The sequence below is a fragment of the Acartia tonsa genome, chromosome 14, assembly GCF_053477335.1.
Source record: "Acartia tonsa isolate MP-2025a chromosome 14, ASM5347733v1, whole genome shotgun sequence".
Taxonomy (NCBI): Eukaryota; Metazoa; Arthropoda; class Copepoda; order Calanoida; family Acartiidae; genus Acartia; species Acartia tonsa.
Window position 1 is genome coordinate 23,832,614 of NC_137273.1, and position 21,898 is coordinate 23,854,511.

General features: G+C 28.5%; 1 protein-coding gene across 9 annotated transcripts in view; it reads right to left on the reverse strand.

Annotated features, from left to right (window-relative positions):
- LOC145305665 (uncharacterized) overlaps positions 1 to 21,898 on the reverse strand; it is a 111,987-nt gene continuing 90,089 nt past the window's right edge. For 2 of the 9 annotated variants that reach the window (XM_080147378.1, XM_080147375.1), the window contains 12 exons: positions 20,221 to 20,296; positions 19,948 to 20,045; positions 14,196 to 14,263; positions 13,414 to 13,500; positions 13,216 to 13,259; positions 12,580 to 12,689; positions 11,101 to 11,195; positions 7,372 to 7,458; positions 6,436 to 6,561; positions 4,963 to 5,055; positions 3,955 to 4,070; positions 1 to 3,710 (listed from right to left, as the gene is read on the reverse strand). In XM_080147378.1, the coding sequence (XP_080003504.1) occupies positions 3,695 to 3,710; positions 3,955 to 4,070; positions 4,963 to 5,055; positions 6,436 to 6,561; positions 7,372 to 7,458; positions 11,101 to 11,195; positions 12,580 to 12,689; positions 13,216 to 13,259; positions 13,414 to 13,500; positions 14,196 to 14,263; positions 19,948 to 20,045; positions 20,221 to 20,296 (1,016 nt within the window). In that variant the 3' untranslated portion in view covers positions 1 to 3,694. Of the gene's footprint in view, positions 3,711 to 3,954; positions 4,071 to 4,962; positions 5,056 to 6,435; positions 6,562 to 7,371; positions 7,459 to 11,100; positions 11,196 to 12,564; positions 12,690 to 13,215; positions 13,260 to 13,413; positions 13,501 to 14,195; positions 14,264 to 19,947; positions 20,046 to 20,220; positions 20,297 to 21,898 lie in introns of all 9 variants that reach the window. The other 7 variants (XM_080147377.1, XM_080147373.1, XM_080147379.1 and 4 more) reach the window with 5 other exon arrangements.

Below are 21,898 nucleotides of genomic sequence, written 5' to 3' on the forward strand. Positions count from 1 at the left end.
TTTAAGACAGACAATTTTATTTAAGCTAATCATAGAATTATCACAGGATAGAAACATTTTTAGATGAGTCCTAAGGTCATTATATAACAGTAGTATGACAGCAATGTATCAGGAAAATCCTGAATAATATATTCTACTGTTGTTCTATCATATAATGACTATAGAACCACCATTTATTAACTTTTGCTTGCGGCTTATATTCCATAAAATATAATTTTCTTAACGCAGAAACTTTTAAATAATTCAAAGCCAATATAATTTTTAAAAAAATATTCCCATACTAAAACTTTTTATGTTTTTCTTGATTAATTAAAGAAAAAATATTTTGAAGAATAGAATGAGTGAATGAAAAAATGTGCAATGTATGAATTTAATTCTACACTAAAAGATAAGGTAAGATTTTTATATTTCATAGAATATAAACTATATAGAAAGAAAATGGGATATTTAGAAGAAAAAATAACAAAAATTAGTTTTATGTCTCAACATGAGAGGTAAATAAACAAAAAATCTATTTTTAACTATATAAAATCTATGTTAGTATATTGTTTAACTTTTCAAAAAAGGGTAATACAACAAACTCGCCTTTTAAAATATATTAAAATATATGAAACTTAAACTACTTAATTAAAATACATTTTTAACAGCGTACTCAATAATTTCAAAATATCCCCATTTCTTTGGTCTAAAGATTGTAAATATATTGCAGCAAGCTTTTTTTTCAAAAATGTTTTGTAAAAAGATTTTATCTATAAAAGAAGGAAGGGTTGTGGAGGTGTTTTCTTGTTAACATTTTTACATTCAAATTTGTAGTCATATCCCAAAAACATGCTCAAGTACTTAATTAGGGAATATTTCAGACAAAAGAAAAGAGATTAGGGAATGTTACCTACTACCTAGATAAAACGTGCTCAACTTCATTTTTAAAGGTTTGATTCCAATGAAAATTATATAAAATAACTAAAAGGCAAAAATAAGTCAAATTTCATATACTCTTTATAAATAAATTTGAATGGATTTGAATTGATTTAGTAATGTGAGCAAATTCAAAAGTACGACTACAAAGATGAATAAAATGTCTTTAGAATAGTGGATTTTTAGCAGCGGCTAGGTCAAGTAATTTATATTTACAAAATTTATACTAATTTCTCATTATTTGTCATCTAAGTTGTGATTTTAACAAAGTTGCAATTTTAGAAATTTTATTTATGCTTTCTTGTAGTTACTCCTAGTGCTATTGTTACACTATAAAAATTTCACATTCATTTAAAGAATAAATTTCAAATAGCTTTAAACAATTTTGTGAATTTTTATAATTGTTCAAAATATTGAACTTTAAAACTTTGTCTGCAAGGAACATAAACTTATAATAAACTTTTTATGTATGAGAATACATTTTCACAGTGTATTATTACTATACTTTATATATTTAATAAAACTTACTCCAAAAATGGTGCGTCTTGGTCGTTTAAACAGAAAAAAGACATATTTATGAATATCTAAAAAACCTTTGATTATGAAACTATTAAGACTATTTTATAGTTTTTTTTGTACATAATACATATGTATGCCTTAAAAGCAATGTTACAGTGCAGAAGAAACATTAATTCTTATGTAGTTCTGGATCAAGAAAGATAGCAAATTTGCTTTAAAATACTAAATATTTAAAATTTAGAAAGAAAAAAAATTCAATTCAATCTTTTTTCATAATTGTTTTTTCATAATTGTTCATGGCTATTAAGTTGCTAGGCCAAAAATCCCCTTCCCACAGATTATTTGTTTTTAAGATATTTTTGATTCATTGATTGTCTTGAAAAATACAAAAAAAGTTTTCTGTTATAACTAAACCACCAGGAACCTTATATAACTCCCCTAATTAAAGTTTGAACAAATTTAAACATTTGAAAAAGAAATAATTTTAACAGATATTTTACCCTAATTGAAGAAAAATGGAATTTAAGATAAAAAGATTATATTGGAAGAGCTAGCTGTAGGACCTGGCAGGCAAGTAATAGGATGTATGTATAGTAGTATAATATTTAATATATATATATATGGCAGCTGATTAGCTTTAGATGAGGACTGTCTAAGGATCACTCCATTTAAAATTACAAAAATGGCATTTTTCAGGAGTTTTGAAATTAGCCAAATTTAAAGAAATAATTCAAAACTCTCATATAATATTTAAAGGAACTAAAAATACACAAATAAAAAGTTTGATGAATTAAACACTATGAAAATTAGAGTTAAAATATGCACTCAATATCTAATGCAATTAAGTAAACATTGTAAAATTTATTTAGTTCTTGAGAAGTTGAGTCCCTCATTTTTTGCTATGATTTAAAACTATATTTTTCAAACAATAAGTGCAAATTCGATCACTAAATTTTACAGTGTGAATCAGAAAAAATAACATAAAATATTGTAAATATAAGTCATTGTCAGTTTTGCCATAATTTTTAGAAGACAAACACAAATATAAATATCTAAAAATATTAATGATAACAATAACTAGCCAATAAAATTAGTCAAAAATAAGGATCTATAAATTATGGGTGGGTGTACCATTATTATTATTCAATACTCTTTGAACTTTAGGAGAAAAAAACTTTGAGCTGTTTTTATAAATTTCAAGCTTCTCTCAAATAAAAAAAAAATCTAGAGGGTTTTTATTTTTGGTTTGGGTCATTGAATAAAATTATTTTATTAATAATGGTTACCTTTGATCACCGGTTTTATGAAACAAAAATGGGGTAATTATGTTGACTAGCTTAAAATTGAGTAATCAAAAAATAATTGAACAAAATATACTATTAAACAATATATGCAGAAATCTAAAGATTTATAAAGATGTTAATAATAAAATTCAACACAACTTTAATCATAAATTATATCTTTTAACAAATAGAAATTTTTAATCCTTTTTCCCCATGATTTGATAATCTAAGCAATTAAAATATAGTTTCAAACTATACGTACGATACAACACATAAAAATATACTAAAATTAATAACATTTAATACAATTTTTATTGTATAATAATAATTAATAATATATGTATATAAAAAAATTATAAACTGTAGGAGAGGGATTAAACGTGATTATTAAGGAATGATCATTATTAGTCTGTCCCGTTTTAATATATAAAATTGACCTTTCCCATATAATGGAAAAAATTTATTGAATCAGAAACAAGTTTAACAAATTATTTTTTCTTTCATGAGAAGAAAAAAGTTTACATGTAAGATAAGAAATCAAAATTTAGAATTAGGTAAAAGCCAGCATTTGTAAAAAAAACAGGACAGTCTAATCATTTTAAAAACTTGCACAAATAGATATCATAATATCATGATCTAAAAAGATTGCAAATAGAATCTGCTTTGTGATGAAAAAGGGTCTAATAATAATATTTCAATAATTTGTAATAATAATTGTATTCATAGGCTGAGCAATTTTTAGAGTGTACAGTTTTGTAATTGTCTAATTTTTCACCATTTTACTATGAAACATCTTTATTTTAACTGTTAACCACATGAAACTTGGTCAATATTTTTGTCTTGTTTCAGACATTCTGACCTTTTCGTGTTTTCTCTTTGTTGTAGCTACCAGAAAGCTACTTATATGTCCCTGGTAATCTATGGCAGCTGTCTGGCGGCTTTCTGGTGGCTTCATGTGCCCCAGGTAGTAATATTTATCACAATAATGGTTGTCTGAAAAATTAGAATGTATAATTATAATTTTTAAAAAGGACTTTTTTGATAATGTAAAATATAAATTACTGGCCTTTGAATCTTTTAAACAAGAATTAAAACATACATAAAAGCGAACCTTATAGTCACAAAAATCATACCCAAATCAATGAAATCAATATTCAGAGCTATCCGTTAGGTATGTGTACGAACTAACCTTAATTGTTAAAAAGCTTCGCTTTAAAAATCCAAATTAAAGGTTTACCTGCGTATAGAATAAAGGTGTATTATGCTAATGATTATAATATTGTGTACTAAAAGTTTGTGTGTACTGGCAGTACTTGGTTCATACTCGGGCACATTAGCTTCTGCTGCTGCCACCTAAGAATAATATTTTTAAAAAAAATGCTGTAAAATAGGTAAAATATCCAAACTATCCTTGTGTAAAAGTAAATGGATGTCTATCTGTCTCTACCGAAAGATCTCGCTTGCAACTGGACCATGTTGCTTTCGTTTACAGAAAAGCTTAAGCTTCTTATAGGTCCCGGAAATGTTTATATTCTATTTTTGGCAAGGTACCTATAGCCAACAGTATATTGGTCAATTAAAATTAATACTTGCCTATCATGGGTCATTTGTATTGTATGACATCATTTTTATGAGGCACTATAGGCTGCTTCTTTTGTTTTACAAAAGTAAAATTTGGTTGGCTGAGGCCTCTATGGACGCAGCCGCAGTATTTTAAAAGTAAAAGATGAGTAAAAAAATAATATGATCCATAATTAAAATTAAGAATGGCACTGATGGTAAAAAGATTTTTATTTATATTTTTTAGTGTATTTGTATGTGTACAATACATGCTTTCCATATCAATTTATCCGGGTACAATCAAAATGTCAATACAATCCAATCATTTGTCTAAAAACTAGCAATATTACATGTACTACATAGCCTATATACAAGGACTTAGTTGTTTGTCACCCAATATCTCATAAACGTCCACACCGTTTAGCAAACAAGTTTCAAAAAGTTTACTTAAAGGAGCACTAATTCTTAAATTTTCCTTTGTAAAATGTTTAATTGTATACTGTAAGCCACTTTGAACAATTTTAATAAAAGTCTTCTATGATCTAGTTCACTATAAGCCTACAAGTTTACTATAAGCCTAACTTAAACAAGTTAACTATAAGCCTACCTTAAACAAGTTTACAATTAGCCTACCTTAAACAAGTCTACCATGTGCCTACCTTGAACAAGTCTACCATGTGCCTACCTTGAACATGGAAAGAATAATATGAGACATCATATCTCTGTCTTTTGCATTCACTTTGGTAGATATTGATTCCATGGCAGAAAAACATTCCTCCTGAAAATGAAAAAACAAATCAGATATCTAAGCTAAGGCATGGATGATTAGAATAGGGAGCTTTCTATAGATTTGCCAATAAAAAAATTTAAGTTGCAGTATTTATTAATTATCTACAAGGTATTTTTTTTCTGACTGTTAAAAGCTTCTCATAGTTCCCAAACTTTCTTGTTTTAATTTTAACTACGCTATAAAGGAAGACAAAAAACAAAGGTAGAAATTTTATTATTCAACTTTGAGGAAAAGTTTTACTTGTTGGCTTTTTAATTTTAATCTAACTTCCCTTCAGACATTTTTATAAAAACTTTCTTATATGTATCTCTCATCAGGGATAAGACAGTGGCCAGTAAAATGATGTATAAAATTACCCCTTTTGTAGATTACAATTATTGCTTCAAACGTTTGGACACTCAACTTAAGTAACCTTCTAATCAAAATGCAATAAAAGTTCCCAACTCAACGAATAGAAAAACGTGAATATAAAACTTTGGAGACCAGCCAAATGTCCCCTCCCTCCATGATATCTTCTTCACTCTTGTTTCACCTCCCTCCATTTCTTTCTCCTTTTCCTTAACTCTATCTCTCATAGTATAACTATCCATCTTTGTGTATCTAACTTAACTTTTTCCAATTTGTCTTTTAGGTTAGATCTTAAAAAAGTGTGTATTTTCTTTTAAACTTTGTTTCTTTGAATGGATAACAAATCTCGACCTCAGGTATAGAAATAACAATTTGATAGGTTATGTTATGTTAGACAAAGTAAATTATTGTTTGGCTACCATAAGATTTAAGTCAACCCTTGATGGAGGTGAAATCCAAGTTTCTTTTGTAAATCAGTGGATTATAAATTGTCCTCAGTTTACTTATTCCTTTTTGACTAGTGGATAGGCTGAATAGTTTTGCTTTGCCTATATTTTAATGTGAACTATTTGTTTTCTAAAAAGGTTTTCATCTAGTTTGCATAAACTTTAGTCCAATCTAGTTCCTTTAATCAAAGCATCCAATAACTATCACACCATGAATACAGCCTTGTTTTACACAAATCTTACAGAGTTGTAATGGCTTTTGATATAGTATGAAACTATCGTTTAGTATTTGATGCCGTAGGTGCACTTACAAAATGGGTCAATTTAGCGAGCTTTCAGAAATTATAAATGATAATACTCTAAACCATTTTAGGATGTTTGTACAAGCTACCTGACCAATTAAATTGGAATTTTAAAAAACTTTTAACGTTAGAGCTTTAACTTTGACATACAACTGTGCATAAATGACTCTAAAACAGCGAATCAAAACTTATTTTTTACTACAAACCAAGTTTTATTTTTTTGCCCCTTTTATGGTCTATGTTTAACATAACCCTTTAATTTTAATTTTTACCTTCTCTTTCCATTTCATGTAGTCGGACATGTTCTTTTTCATCCTGTACTCATCAAACTCATCCAGTGTGGCCTTAAGAATGTAGTTCTCACCCTGGCGGGACTCCAGAGCAATACGACAGTCACTCTATAACAAATATATAATATTAAGTTAAAGATAAATAAAATTGAAGTAAAAAACGTTGTTTTACTATAAAATAATATTAATTCACTATGTCAAATGTATAATATTAATTTCAGATTTCAATAAACAATGTAATGAATGAAATAGCTGCTTAAAACAAACCAAATATTTATTTTAAAAAGGCATATTTGATGGATTTATATTCATTTGTACGCTAAGTTACACAGGTAATAGGGAGAGAAAACCATAGAAGAGCTAAACATAATACTTCATTTTCAGTATTTGGTGTAAAACTATTCCTAATTATAAGTATCGGGCGTAAAATTAAAAACCTCAGTTAAGGTTTTAGAGTTTAAACCTCATTATTTGTATAAAATCAAAATGAAATCTTTTAAAGTAATTAAGACTAAAAGTAAATAAGTTATCTATAATACAAAGTAGTTTGATGTCTGTCCGTCCGTCTGTCCCTTAAGATCTTAGTAACCACTGAACCGATTGGATTCTACTCTTCAGGGAATATACCTACTGGTCCTGTGGTGGTTTTAGGCTATGGCTATCTTCTTGGGGCGTGGGACACCTCCAACCCCCCCAAAAATAAAAGAACCCCCCCCCATAATTATTATTTTTTTTTACGAATTGAGCGAATTTTTCGAATTCATTATTTTTTCTGCTGGGTAGGTGCGAAAATTTTCGATCCATTTGCATTTATCTCTGCTGGGTAGGTAATAGAAAATGTAATTATACCTCTTGGGGCAAAGCCACTAGAAGCTAGGGGCGAACCCGCAAGTGTAGGGTATAAAAGAAATACAATACCTTATTGGCATTAGAGGTAAAATGTGAGACAGTTTGTTGAATTGTATTCTTTACTTCCATCTCTTCTTCCTCCTCAGTCAAAGGTACCTAATATTTTTAAATTATTGATCACATGCAAAGAAGTAAGAATTTATAAAAAAGATAACACATACTGTTTACAACAACAAGAACAAATTTTACAGAAAAGCTTTATGTTGAGTAGAGCAACAAATGTACTTTTTCTTTAAGAAATTAATATTTTGTTACAGTTCTACTCATGAAAAAAGTTGTTATTTTCCGAAAATTAAAGGTGGTTAATATTAAGGTTCATACCACCGCCAACTTATTGAAAATACATCGATTTCCTTCTATAAAAAGGTTTCCAAAAAGTTTTTGGGATTGTGTTAACCACCAAAATCTCTGAAATTTACGGAATTATTTAAAAGCCCGAAATTTCTGAAAATCAGGGTTATTTGACATTTCTTATCACAATCAATAAATTTAGTTTATAGCCCCCACCCCCAAATTAACCCTTATAAAAATTCAAGGGGTGCTATATAACCACGCCTATACCTAATTAGTTACAATCATTGGGTATAGTCCCTTTTATGGCAACGCACATAAATGGGCGATTCTTCGTATTTTCACATTTCTCCTATTCCTAGCCCCTGGAGGGGGGGCTCTAACCCTGCGGGGCCAATTGCCTAACCCTGCTGGGCAATCACCTAACCCAATAACCTAAAATAACCTATTAAAAGCCATAATCATAACACGACGAATCGCCCCTTAAGGGGCTTTGCCAAGAAAGGGACTATTCCCCAATTATTGTAGCCTCACTCTCCTTCCCCATTTAAGAAAAAAAGCTTAGACGTCCTTGATCCAAATGCTTTACCATATATATACATTAAACTTTGTATAATAGATGAGAAAATAATCCTTCTTTTTCTTTCATTTATTATTCATTAATGCCTTCCTTTTATTCCCATACTTTATTTGAAGCACTGCTAATCTTTAACGAGGGTCTGACAAACCGTCCAAGGAAAAAAAATCAGGTTTCCTTAATTTTTTTCTATAAATTAATGTGAAAATCATATGAGGATAAAACTATTTGCTCAAAAAGCTTTTCTACTTGTCCACGTTAAAACATTATATTTAAATGAAAAATTTGATAGTCAATATTTTTTCGTATTAGAGTTTAATTTTCCATTTTACCTAACAAAATAACATCTGTTGATGATATACTTTCGATGTAGATGTAATTGTTTTTTGAAGCAGCTACTATACAGTTTGTTTTTCTCCTTTAGAACTCACTTTGTGTTATCATCTGTCTTTTTTGTCAGTCCGTCCGTCCGTAAAATTTACTTGGTCCGTCGGTCTATTGGCCTTACTCCAGAATCCGTTAAAATTCTGCAAAGTGCAAATCAAATGCGATTTTCTTGATTGTTACTAGAGAATGTTGAAATTTGGCTGACCAATTAGCATCTACTTAGTAATGCTCCAGTGAACATCAAATGTTGTGGCTAAATTTTTTAGTATAATTAGATTTTCTAGCACCAATTTCATCAAAAAATGATTCATTCACAACTAGAGACTTAAAGAGAAACCTTAAAATTGCTGTCAAAAGTTTACTAACCCTAGAACAATCAAAGATTTATTTATCTCCACCAACAATGTTTGCAATTCCATACCAAAAGTCTGTCCATTTAATATTTTGCATTGATTGGAATAACAGAAAACTTTTTAGTTTTCTTAATTTTCAAATAAATCAATTAAATAGTTTTCCCTTAAGCATTTAAACAAAGCCATGCTTTTAGTCATGAGGAAAGAGAATATTGAAAAGGTTCCCCCAACTTTTGATCACCCAACTTGAAACATGAAAATTAGGCATCCATATGTCCCAAATTCTCAATAGTTGCAAATAGCATTGAGAATTGGGGGAGGAGGGTAGGGGGATTGGAGATAGATGCTTTAAGTCAAAGAAAGTAAAAGAGTGAGAGAAATGTAAACGGTTCAAATATAAATGTGGAATGAAATCCGCATAATATATCAAGTTATGATTTTGCAAATATCGCAATGGCAAAATTCTATAAGAAATATAATAAAAATTCTGTACTGAAAACTACAATGTCAAAAGTTAATAAATCATTCATTGAAAAAGGTAAGATAGATTATATTGGAGGGAAACTTGATTAATTTTATTGCTATAAAAAATGGTCTTTATAATTTTCAAAAATATTATTTTTTTTATTGTTGAAATAATGAAACACCAAAAATATATGCATGTAAGGTGAAGGGGGTTTAACATTAGAGGTTAATAGGGGTACAAAGGACAGAGGTTAAAGGGAAGGCCTTATGCGACTTGGATGTAGGAAAAGTTAAACTCAAAAGGCATGAAGTGATACAATATAAATGTAAGGTAATCCTATAAAAAAATATGTTTAGCAGCTTTGATTGTGTATGTGTTTCTTTATTGCTGTGCTTCTTATGGACATGTTATCCTTGCTTTGAAAACAATTTAAATGTCTGTTAACTCTGACTTATTTGCTTCGAGAGAGGGGGATGGGGGGGGGGGGGGAGACTGCAGCACAAAGATGAAAGTTTGTGAACTGCAAGATGAATAGAAATGCAAATATTGGTTCCCTTACCCCCCCCCCCCCTTCAAAAATACCCCAAACCTTGTGAAACTTCCCCTTCTTCCCCGAGTTTACTTTAGGTGTACAATCATAATAGCTATGTCGATTTTTATAAGCGTGGCTTCTATTTCAGATGGTTCTTTATGTTAGTCTGACTATGTTGCATTTTTTTTACAGTACATACAAAGTTTGTTTTATTGTACATTGTTCCTGTTCTGAAAGTTTTGTTATCCTTATAAATATGAAAGTTATGAACAACTGACATATTTCCAAGCCAATTTATATATTAAATAAAAACATTACTTCTTCTTTTTAGATTACTCCAAAATATAAGTTTTATTTCTTGATATATGTGTTTTTTGTAAAGTATCTAATGGTATAGAACAATGAACGATAAATTTATTTACATTTACATCCCAAATGATAATGAACTAAATTATCCCTTTCGTAGTTTCAAATTATTGGTTAAAAAGTTTGGACACTGCTAGTTTGAACAATCCAACTAATATTCAATAAATACCCAAAGTTTTTAAGATTACAAATGAGAAAACGAGAAAACTTAAACTATAAATACAATTTCCGAAGCCATGTCCTTGACATTCCTGATTTAAAAAAAAATCAAACTATACTTAAATATTCAACGAAATATCAGAAAATTTTCTATTGAGAGTAAAATTTTAGTAACCTTGATAAATTAGTAAAACTAACCTTTACAGAAATTTTTATGTGCGTGACCGTGACTTTTTAAATGAAAATGTTTAAATTGAAGAATCTTGATAATTTGTGTTTAGTATATATTTGTGTATCCCTGAGTTTATTTTGTTTGTTTGACCCATTTAACGTAATCAAATTCTATAAGTTGCTTCAAAACAAAGGTTAATTTTTATAACAATACAGGGATAGGGATGTCTCATCTAAAGTAGCGGGACAAAGGTTCTAAAAAATCAGTCATGTGACGTCTTAAAAATGAGGAATTATCCATCTTTTTTTAGGGGTTTTCTTTTCCACTTTATCTCTCATCTCCCAAATTTTTATGACGTCACATGTCTGATTTATAGACACTTTGTCCCGCTACCATCTGAAGAAAAACAATTGTGCATATAAATGATAATTCTACCTCATCGTTGAGTTTCATGCGTCCCTTCTTGAGAACCTCTGCATCAATTCTGCTAAATCCCAAGTACAGGAAGACACCAGGTGGCGCTGGTATCACTGAAACAGTTTGGTTCAAAATTACAAGCGCCCTATTCGCATCACCAACACCGCAAGGTGGCGAAATGAGTTAGTTAAAAACTTTTGTTCAATATCAAATCACACCTTTATTTCGTGCTAATTATTAACGTAAGACGACGACAATAGTTAATTGATTTCAGTTACTACTGCTGTGTGGATTTAGAGAATGCACTAAAAAAACCTTTAAAATTAATACACATAGCAATTATTTACAAAAGTAACCGACATTAATTGCATACAATTAAACATATTACACAAATTAAGAAAAACAATTGTTTATGATTTTAAATGATTATTAGTGTGACAATAAGAATAAGTATTATCCTCCGATAGGAAAAGGAAAGAAAAATTGACCCCTATCTTATCATTTAAATATGATAACCCAGGTATTTAATCTTTATTAAATTATAAAACCTCAATTTATTTTTAATTGTACTAACAATGTTAAATCTTTAAAAAGATTAAAATGAACCCGGGTAAGAAAACGTTATATCAACAAGATTTTGAATTGAAACCTTTATGTTATTGATTACATATTTTCTGAATAAGCCTATATTCACAATTTACTTTTAAACTAATGATCATCATAAAATTTTAATTTAGTAAATTTTTGGGGTAATGTTATTGGATGAAACATTGAAATGATGAATAATGAAATACAGAAGGGTTAGTTTTTTTCCAAGCCAATGCATAACATTTGTTATTAAAGAGTTTTATTTTGTTTTAATTTTAATGTTTTAAAAAGACACGTCAATAGATATAAAGAAAAACAAAATTTACATCACCAAACAAATAGACTAAAACAATCAATGTTTCATAATTCAAACAAAAAGTTTGATACATATAACTTTTTAGATTGTTTTTAAGCCTATGTAAGTGGGGAAGGGGGACTTTAATTCACAAAGAAAAGGTCCAGAAGACATAATTAAAATACATGGTTTATGATTAGAACTTTTACTCTCATCTCTTTGAAAAACTTCGATTAAAGGTTAATGTTATGAAAAATGATTAGTTGCACACATTAATTACAGGGTGACAACAAGATAAGATATTTTAATATCTTTTGTAAAAATGAAAAGGTTCATCTGATCTTGTTCATGAAACGTTTCCTTTCAAGAAATACTCTAAAAAGTTTTACTTTGTATGTAAAAATACAGTGAAGAGAGATGGAACTGCTCACTTTTTATCTGAACAACTGATTTTTTTCTGGATATTTCATGATACAAATTGTTTTCAAAAAGCAACAAAATTTATAAAAAAAAATATAGATTCGTATTTAAGCGAAGTAAAAGCCAAAACTTTGTTGAGTATTTCTTGTTTTCAACCCAGGAAACAGTAAAACATTCACCTATTGGCTCCTCACCTTGGGGCTTACCCTTGCGCCCCTTGTTGTAATCAGGCTTGGCGCAAATAAATTGGCCGCTATAGCAAAGGCATTGGCCTCGGCTAGGCAGGTAGAACGGAGAGTTGTGACTGAAATAGAAACAAAAATTGTACAATTGCTGAATCCTTGGCAAAAGAATAATCACTAAAAAAAAACAACTTATTTTTCTCGTATGAAAGTTATATAACGCTAAATTCTACATTTTAGGAAAGCTTGACATAGGTCCCAGGATGGTTTTAGGCTACTTTTCTTGCCCCCTTCTATATATATAGACGCTACTAGCAAAAAATGCTAAATATTATGAGCACAGCTCAGATAGTACACGGATAATTGACTGATATATTACATATTATGTAATATATTAAACGCTATTTTTAAGTCTAGCTAACATTAAATAGATTTTATTTCAAATAATGTATTCTGCTTTGATAAAAGCAAAGCTTCTCTATAATAACTAATTCTGAATATTTTTTATTCTTACTTCCTAATTCCTACATGTCATAAAATCTAAGACCATAGACCTAATAAAGAAGGGCCTTGTTGTCAGAAATAAAAACACACGTTAAATCTATTTTATTTTGCCTAAATTGTCTAGTAAATCTAGTTTTGTTGTACCTGTAAAACGCTTTCCCTGTATTACACGGCTTCTTTTCTATTTCCTAAAAAAAGAGAAATTGGTCATTATACAGTATTTAAAGTTAATAGGTATGAAATAAACTGATAACTTGCAGATAAGTACAACAATGTTGTCATCCTATTTACAGGAATATTTACATGACTCACCACATACACACGCACAGACGTAATAGTTACCTGTAGATAGGTACAATAATGTTGGGAGCGACCATGGTCTTCTTTACAAGAGCATAAATTACTTCCCTCTTTGTTCTTCGCATAAAACTAAATCAAAATACATTAATAATAATTTTAAAAAATGAGAGGATGTATATATTTAAAGGTAGTTTCTTGCTTACGTGTTCTTGTATTACAATTCAATTAAAGGCCGTTTCCATATTCTTCAATGTAACAGATATTGTAAAAACAGAAATTACAATTTATAGAAATATCGGGAATAGTCCCTTTCGTAACATCGCCCCATATGGGGCGATTCGTCGTATTTTTAAAATGGCTTTTTATAGGTTATTTTAAGTTAGGTGATTGCCCCACAGGGTTAGGTAATTGGCCCCGCAGGGTTAGAGGCCCCCGCAGGGGCTAGAAATAGGATAAAAGCTACTGTGAAAAATATGAAGAATCGCCCCATAAGGTGCGATGTTACGAAAGGGACTATACCCGAAATATCTAATGTCTTTTCAACAGTCAACACTATTAAAGAAGAACTCCTGAAGATTGGCAAATAGGAATCTTGTTATTGAAGGAAGTCTGCATGAAATGCTTTAAATGCTTAAAGACTGCTACAAGTAGATCCAATACCCCAAATTTGAAGCCTTTAGCTTCAAAGCAAAAAGTTATATTTCAAGTCTAATTGCGGCAGTCTTTCAGCAGTCAAATAGGTGTATTTCTTGCAGGGTTCCTTTAACACCACTTTTTAAAAACACATCCAAATCCCAAGAATCATAAAGAGGAATTGAACTTACCCTTTTCTCAAAACCCTCTCTGATAAACTTCACTTCTCCCCCATCTAAATCTTCTACTTTACAGTATTCTAAAAAAGAAAAAAATACTTTAAAATGTTTATTATATATTTTTTACTATCAATAGAAGAAAGATAATATTCATATTTTTGTGCTTATTTTTATTTCAAATGCATTATAAATTCAATATAATTATCTTAAGTTTAGAATATTTGTATAAAGACAATAAAACATTGAATGATAACAACAAAAAAATCAACAAATGTTATTTTCTTCTATGAACTGTAAATATTAAATTCCCAAATGATGAAACTGTTATTATTTGTTTAAAATCTATCAGAAAAAATCCGTTCAAAGAACTATGCAACATTTTCTTAGTAATTTTTATTTATTAAATAAAAATAATAATTGTTTCATTTCTGGGACATATATTTTTACATTGTATTGTTCTACATTTTAAATTTCAAAACGGCTAGGATCTTTACATTCATAAAAATTCTATAGTATCTTTTAATTATTATACGAAATAGCATTTTTCACAAAATATTTTAATGAAAATACATAATGTATGATAAATTATTTTAGTTTTGAAACATAAATATTTCAAATATAAAAAATAATAAAACTATCTAATATAAACAAATTACTATTGAATTACTATTCTAAAATAAGGAAATGCAGGAAGCAAATTTTACAAAATCTATTTAAGCATGCTTTTATGTGACTATGATTCTAGATTTTTGATATTTTGATAACTGTAACTCTGTAAACTTGTCTTTTTATTTGTTTCCTAACCGTTATTAATTTTCCCCCCTAGCTTTGATAATAGTATTTATTGACCGAAAAGACTTCAAGGGGGTAGGGCAGGGAGTTTAATTACTCCTTTTCTGTGTAGAATTTGATTGTCAATTCATTTTTTATTTTTCTAAATTACTATCTTGACAGGCAACCTCATGTATCTTTGAACCAAATACTGATAATAAAGTGCGTGATTATATGATTAAAAGTCCTTCAAAATAAAACCTTTGAATACATAATATTTGTCTGGAAGTCCTTATTGAGCATTGTTAAGAGATGCAGCAATTTTGGGCTAAGATATTTCCTTTACTCTAATTATAATATATTGTGCATATTAATGACTGGGGGCCTAAACTTTTAGGATCAAAGAAGAGTAAAAATAATGAAAAACAACAGCATTACTTTATGACAGATGCAACATAATGCTTTAAAAAATCTACAATTTTTTAAGATGCATATATTACCACTTAAGGAAAATGTACTAGACAATACAGTAATCTTGCAAACCACCAATATGTAATTTATAAGTTCTACCTTTAGTAGCTTTTCATTAATAAGGGGGATGTTTCGCAAATGGGTAAGTATTGAATTCTTCCCCTATATTTTGGTTTACACCTTCTAATAGAAGCTAGTGGTTGGGCTTACAATAAATAAAAAACCCTTAACAATAGAAGAAAGTTTAGTTTATAGCTAGTTTGTGGTTCTAATATTTTAATTTTTATACTTTTATCAAAATTTCCGATTTGAATTAGGTCAGACGTAGGAAAGATATGTATCTGCATAAAATATGACAAAGATATGCTTAATAAACCAACCTTTAACCACGTACAAGTTTTATAACAAACAAATAGTAATACAACAGCTAAATATTTAAGAAAATTAATCTGGCAAAATTTTACCTAGACAACATGAAAACGAATAAAATTATATTAAATTAAAGCATCTATCATGTTGGTTAAAAATTAGCTAATCATTTTTGTTCCAGAATACTTTTCCTTGCTTTCGACCAAACTTTCTTGAATATACAAAATACTAAAATTTCTTTTTCTAAAATATACTCTATACTGATACCTATGAAATTTTGTTTATGCTTTAATTAATCATTGGTCATCTTTATCAAATCAAATCAAATATGCAAAGAAAAGTTGTTTCAAAAAATACTTTTTAAAATTACAAAATATCTTATAAACCTGAAAAGGACAAATTTATTTAAGTAAAAATACTTATATCATTATGTGCAGTTTATTAAAAACTATTTAATTTATAAATTACTATTATCACATTCTATATCTTTTTAATGAAATGATCAATAAATATTTATTTTTAATCTGCATTTTATTTTACACTACGTTACTCAAAAGTTAGTATAAAAGAACTTATAATTATAAAAATATTTATATCCAAATGTCCATAGTACCTAAAGATACACAGTGTTTCTTTAATTTAGTACTTTTATAGATTTTATCTTACAGATTTTAAATCATAATTATAATCATTATATTTATTGAGCAGGGCAAATAACAACATAAAGAAAATTAATTAGCTGCCTTTTGTAAAAACTTATTTGAAAAATGCCACGTTAGAAGTACAAAAATAAATACACACTGTGTATGATTTTGAAATACTTAAATACAATCTGGTCTAGCTCTAAATAAATCCAAATCATATTTTGTTATTACCTTTTCTTCCTAACTTCCCCTTCCCTTCTATAACAAAAATAATAATCATTTTTTCTTGTATAACAATTAAAGTTCTTTTTATTGAATTTGGGTAAACTTTACTTTTTAGTCAACTAGCGACTTCGCCCCTAGCCTCTAGGGGCTGTGCCCCAAGAGGTAATTGAAAAAAAAAATAAAAATTAAGTACTACTGGTGCTGCCAGTAGTTTTATGGCAGAAATAACTTCCCCAAAAACAAAAAAAATGGGTTGGATTTTTTTCCAACCCCCCCCCCCCCAAAGAAAAATCGTTCTACTTTGTATTATAGATAGACAATCATCATTGTCTGATATTTCTTTTTCTGGTTGACAAGTTGTGGAAAATTTCTTTGTTTCATAGTTTTTAACGTCTTTAGTATATGACAGTGTAGGAAAGTATTACACCTGATATTTTACAAACAAGAAGCAGACACATTAACTTTATACTTAAGTATATCTAAATAAATGCATACGAATTACAGAATCATTTCTACATATTATACAGACATAATACCACAACATAAACTAAATGAAAAAGTTCATTCATGCTTTAAGAATTCGATGCCTAACTATTTTTACAGTCCACAAAAAGTAAGGTCTTGGCAGCCACCAACAAGCTCACTTGTCAAGCCTCTTAGTAAAATAATAATTTGCACAAGGATATGTTAAAATTCCTTTTATTTAGAAACTTTCTCCATTACTTATTTTCAGAAAATCTAAAAAGCGGAATGATTTATAATTTCAAAGGAATTATCAATTATTGTGACTGCAACTAAGGAATATTATAAGTTGTATCCAAATTTAGAGGAAGTATCTAAGAATTTTGCGATTTCAAGTCAGCTTGTTTGCAGCTGACACTGCCTATTGAAAAAAACCCACATATTTCTACCTAAAATGATTTTTTTGTTGACTATAGAAAATTATTTTGACCAATATTAGGTTAGCCCTTAATTTAATTATGTTTTACAAAACCTTCCATTTAATATTTATTTCATAAAAAATTTAAAATCATTTAATTCTTGATAATTTTAGCAGGAGGAAGTGTTAAAGGTATTAAATCCCTAAAATGTGAAATTAAGAGAGCTGCATTGCCAATTTCACCCCATCAGGGCTTACACCCCCTGTAAAAAATCTTTGCATGCAACTGCTTAAAATATTTAACTTTTTAGCCATTTGAAGAAAAGACAAATTTAAATATCAAGACTTTAAATGTAGGTTCTAAATAACAAAAAAAACCTGTCATACATAATTGGACCTTCAAACTAAAAAAATATTTTTGAATGGACTTTATTTAAATATTAAAGGCTTACTGTATCTTCCTGTTGAAACAAAACAAAACAATTATTTACAAATAGTATTTTAATCTTTAAAACAATAAAAATCTGCAAGAAAAACGTTTATATCTTTGAATTGTCAATATTTTTTTTACATAAAATGTTTGTTTAAATATTGTTGAAGAATACAGAAAAAGGAGATACAGGGATAAACTAAGGAAAGATAAAAATCTTCCAAATTAAAATAATATATTCTGTAAATGGATTGATTGATCTAGTTTGCTATCACTGTATCTCTGTAAAATGTGTTAATTTTATATTTAATGTTTTTTTTTATATAGATTGTTATGCAACTAACTAAACACCTTTGTTTATGTAACATATGTGTAAGGAAAGCAAAGAAAAATACACATATTTAATAAAGTTTAAAATCATTTATACTTTTTCTTTAAGTAAACCACATTATATAAGTTTCGAGACATTAATTACAAAGAAAAAAAAGTTATAAAGCCCTGTTTGGAAATATCCTTTCAAATGTGTGAACTATAATGCAAAATTTTTTTACATTACTAAATTAAAGTAATATTTCATGATTAAAACTGCAATTAAAATTTTAATATCCACATTTTTCATAAAATTATTCTTAACATCTCACATTAAATTTGTAAATCATGGCCAAGTCAAACTATTTGCATTTAAACTTTGTTTTTATTCTAAATATATATAAGTCAAATACTTTGTTTAATTCTTACTTACAATAAATACCATATGGAAACGAACCAATTTTCTACAGAGAAAATCGTCCTCGTCTTACAATTCAGTTATTAATATTTCCTCGCTTATATGTTTGAATTAGGCCCTTAGAATTTTTTAGCCATCCGTAACAACATCCCTGAAGTAACGTAACTCCATAACCTTTCTACTCTAGGCGGCAATACAACTCAGCCCAACCTAATATTCCTAATTGAAAACGCTCAACATATAATCTTTATTTTGAAAATAACTCCAAGAAGGCTGTGTGGTGGATAGTTCTCTAACGGATCGCAAGAATTTGTCGACCAAAAGGAGAAATACATTCACCACTTTGACATTCATTTATAATCTTAACTCTCCAATTACAAAAAAATAAAATTATATTGTTGGACGCGAGGCAGACTCTACTTGAGGTGGCAGAAAGTAAAGGAGATTAACAGTCAGGACATCCAATGAAATATTATGTAATAGAGTACCTTATCTAATAAGTTCTTCTGTAGAACTTACTCTTTTAAACTTTACTACAAAAATTAAAATAGAATTCTCATAATTTTGTTATAAAAATTAGAACAACAATTCCCCTTCTAAAGAGTGACTGGGAACTGAAGTTGTATTTACATATGAAGAATATTTTTTTATATGAAATTGAATAGATATAAACCGATTTTTTTAAATAGGGTTTATATATTAGTAAGAAACGTGTACATAATAATAGTAAGACTATCAATAAATCAACTCTAATACACAACAATCCATTTCATATCCTGGCTGATTAAGGTAAATATTCTACAAGCATAGCATAGCATGTATTTGGATCTAGCAAAGGCTTTTGATACAATATTACACATAGAGTTTGTGTATAATATTACGCATTCATTTTAACTGTATAAGATTTTGGTTTGAATTTTAGAGATTAAAAAGCGAAATAAACAATGTCCTGGCATGTTTTTTGATAGAATTAAAGAAAAAAAATTTAGATTCAAAAGGAAACAAATTGAAAAATTTATTGGCATAAAAAGTTTATTTTAGAAAGAAAGCCAATAATTTTAGATTATATTATAACAGATTTGAGTATATTAAGAAAGACACATTAGGAGTAAAAATAACTTAAAACTTATTCTTAATTCCCATGAAATATAACATTAATTGTTAAAAGACGACATATAAAAAACATCGACATTTATCGCAGGAAGGCGACATTTATGAAGTGAAAAAAGGGGAGTAAAATAACTTACTTGGTGGCAGTGTTGTTGGCGGAGGTGGTGTTTCAGGTTGAATTGTAGCTTGGCCGGGCACAAATCGTCTAGTAGTGCGCATTGGTCGTGTTGGTCTCCTGTGTTATGTTTACAGTTTAGTATGTGAAAAAAAAAATTTTTTTATGTTTTAATGTTTTTAAGAATATTTTTTTTTGTAAAAAAGTCAACCAATATTTTTCAACACCACCCAGAATTAAATTGACACTGTTCAATAACTTCTCAATTCTCCCCTCAAAAAAAGTATGTAATCACCTAGATGGAGTGGTGGGGGGCTGAGGCCAGGTGGGAGGAATTGTTGGTGGGAATGGTCTGGGAGGTGTCCGGTTACCTATAACACATGTGTAATTGTATAATATCCATAATGAGGATTTAAGGTGAATACTGTATTAGTTAGTTTCTTCTAGGTTACAAAAAACGCCAGTTTAATCTAAAAATTTAAAAGTTTATTTTTAGATATGACAGTTTTTATCTGAAAGTCAAAACTGAACAGTTGAATGTGTAAGTGACTGTCTTTATTTGTTAACAAAAATATTATATCCCCACTCTTACATTAATGGATCAATTATAAAACTGTAGATAAAAAAGACATTAGGACAAAAACCTGAAAAATATTTGCAGTTAGACGAATGTGTTTTATAATTTTGTATGTATTTACTCTCATTCCATAGTTTACACTGTAAAAATTATTCCATTAACTTAATTTCCTAATTGTAGATAATGAAAGCTTCATTATGGAAATAATTTTTATAATGCAATGCTCATCCTGTCAATAAACATTATTGATAAAATCACAATAAGATATCAAATAACACTTATAATGAAAAATATTTGTTCTATTATTTGTGTTTGTACATGCAAAGATTGTACTGCTAGAAAATACATTGGTAATTAATAACTACAGATCATTCAAAATGGAACGTTCATTGTAGTTTAGAACTTAAGAGTTAATGATTACCAATGGACTTCTAAATATGAAATTTTTATATTTTGCCTACACTTTGTGTTCAAACAAATTAAAAGAAATGAAATTGTGTTCTTACACACTTTTTGGCAGAAAGTCACTCAATTTATCAGATAGTGATGCTTAAATATTTTGAATATTTTACCATTCCTAATAAATGTATTTAGTCTTTATTCTGTAATTATTTTCTCTATCTCTTGCTTACTTGTTAAAAGCACTTCCTTCTTTAAAAAAATATAAATTTAATTTTAAACACAAAGATTAATGTTCTAAATATCTATATAGGATGTGCAGTGCAGTGTTGTGCTTTATCTTGTGCTGTTTATATTTTATAAGGCTTCTTAAAGGCATTTGTCTAAATAATCTCATCAAATAGGATTCTAATATTTTTCAAGGATAAAGGAAAGAAATTCAGACAAAAAACTTTAGGATTAAATATAACAATTGTGCATAGTGAAAGAATGGCAAAAAGATTTTTAAAAAATGTGTTTTTATCTAAATCTTTTTGTCATCCTAGTATAAGTGCTAGTTTGAACAGTGCTTAGATATAATATATTTCAAAAGAAAAGATCACTTAATACTAATAATTTTCTAAAAAATAGATAAGTTTTAAAAATATGATCTTTACTGTTAAAACATTGAAAAGTGTGCAGTGCGTGTTCACACCATTCTACAACACATACAAGTTGATAAAAGATTTGTTTTAATAAATAGGTCTGAAAATTCAGGGTATAGAATAACAGTCTATATAAAATGAAATAATTTACAACTGCGTATTAAATCAATTAATTCTTTTAACAAGATGTCAGCAGTCTTTAAGCCAGACCAGATAATTTTCTTTTACAGAACAAATCTTACCATCAACTTCTTTGCAATAGAGCTCAGTGTGGTTGTGCATAATTTAATAATTTTTTCATAACAATTTAAAGCAATTAATATTAAAAAAATTTGTTTATTGCCTCTAAATAT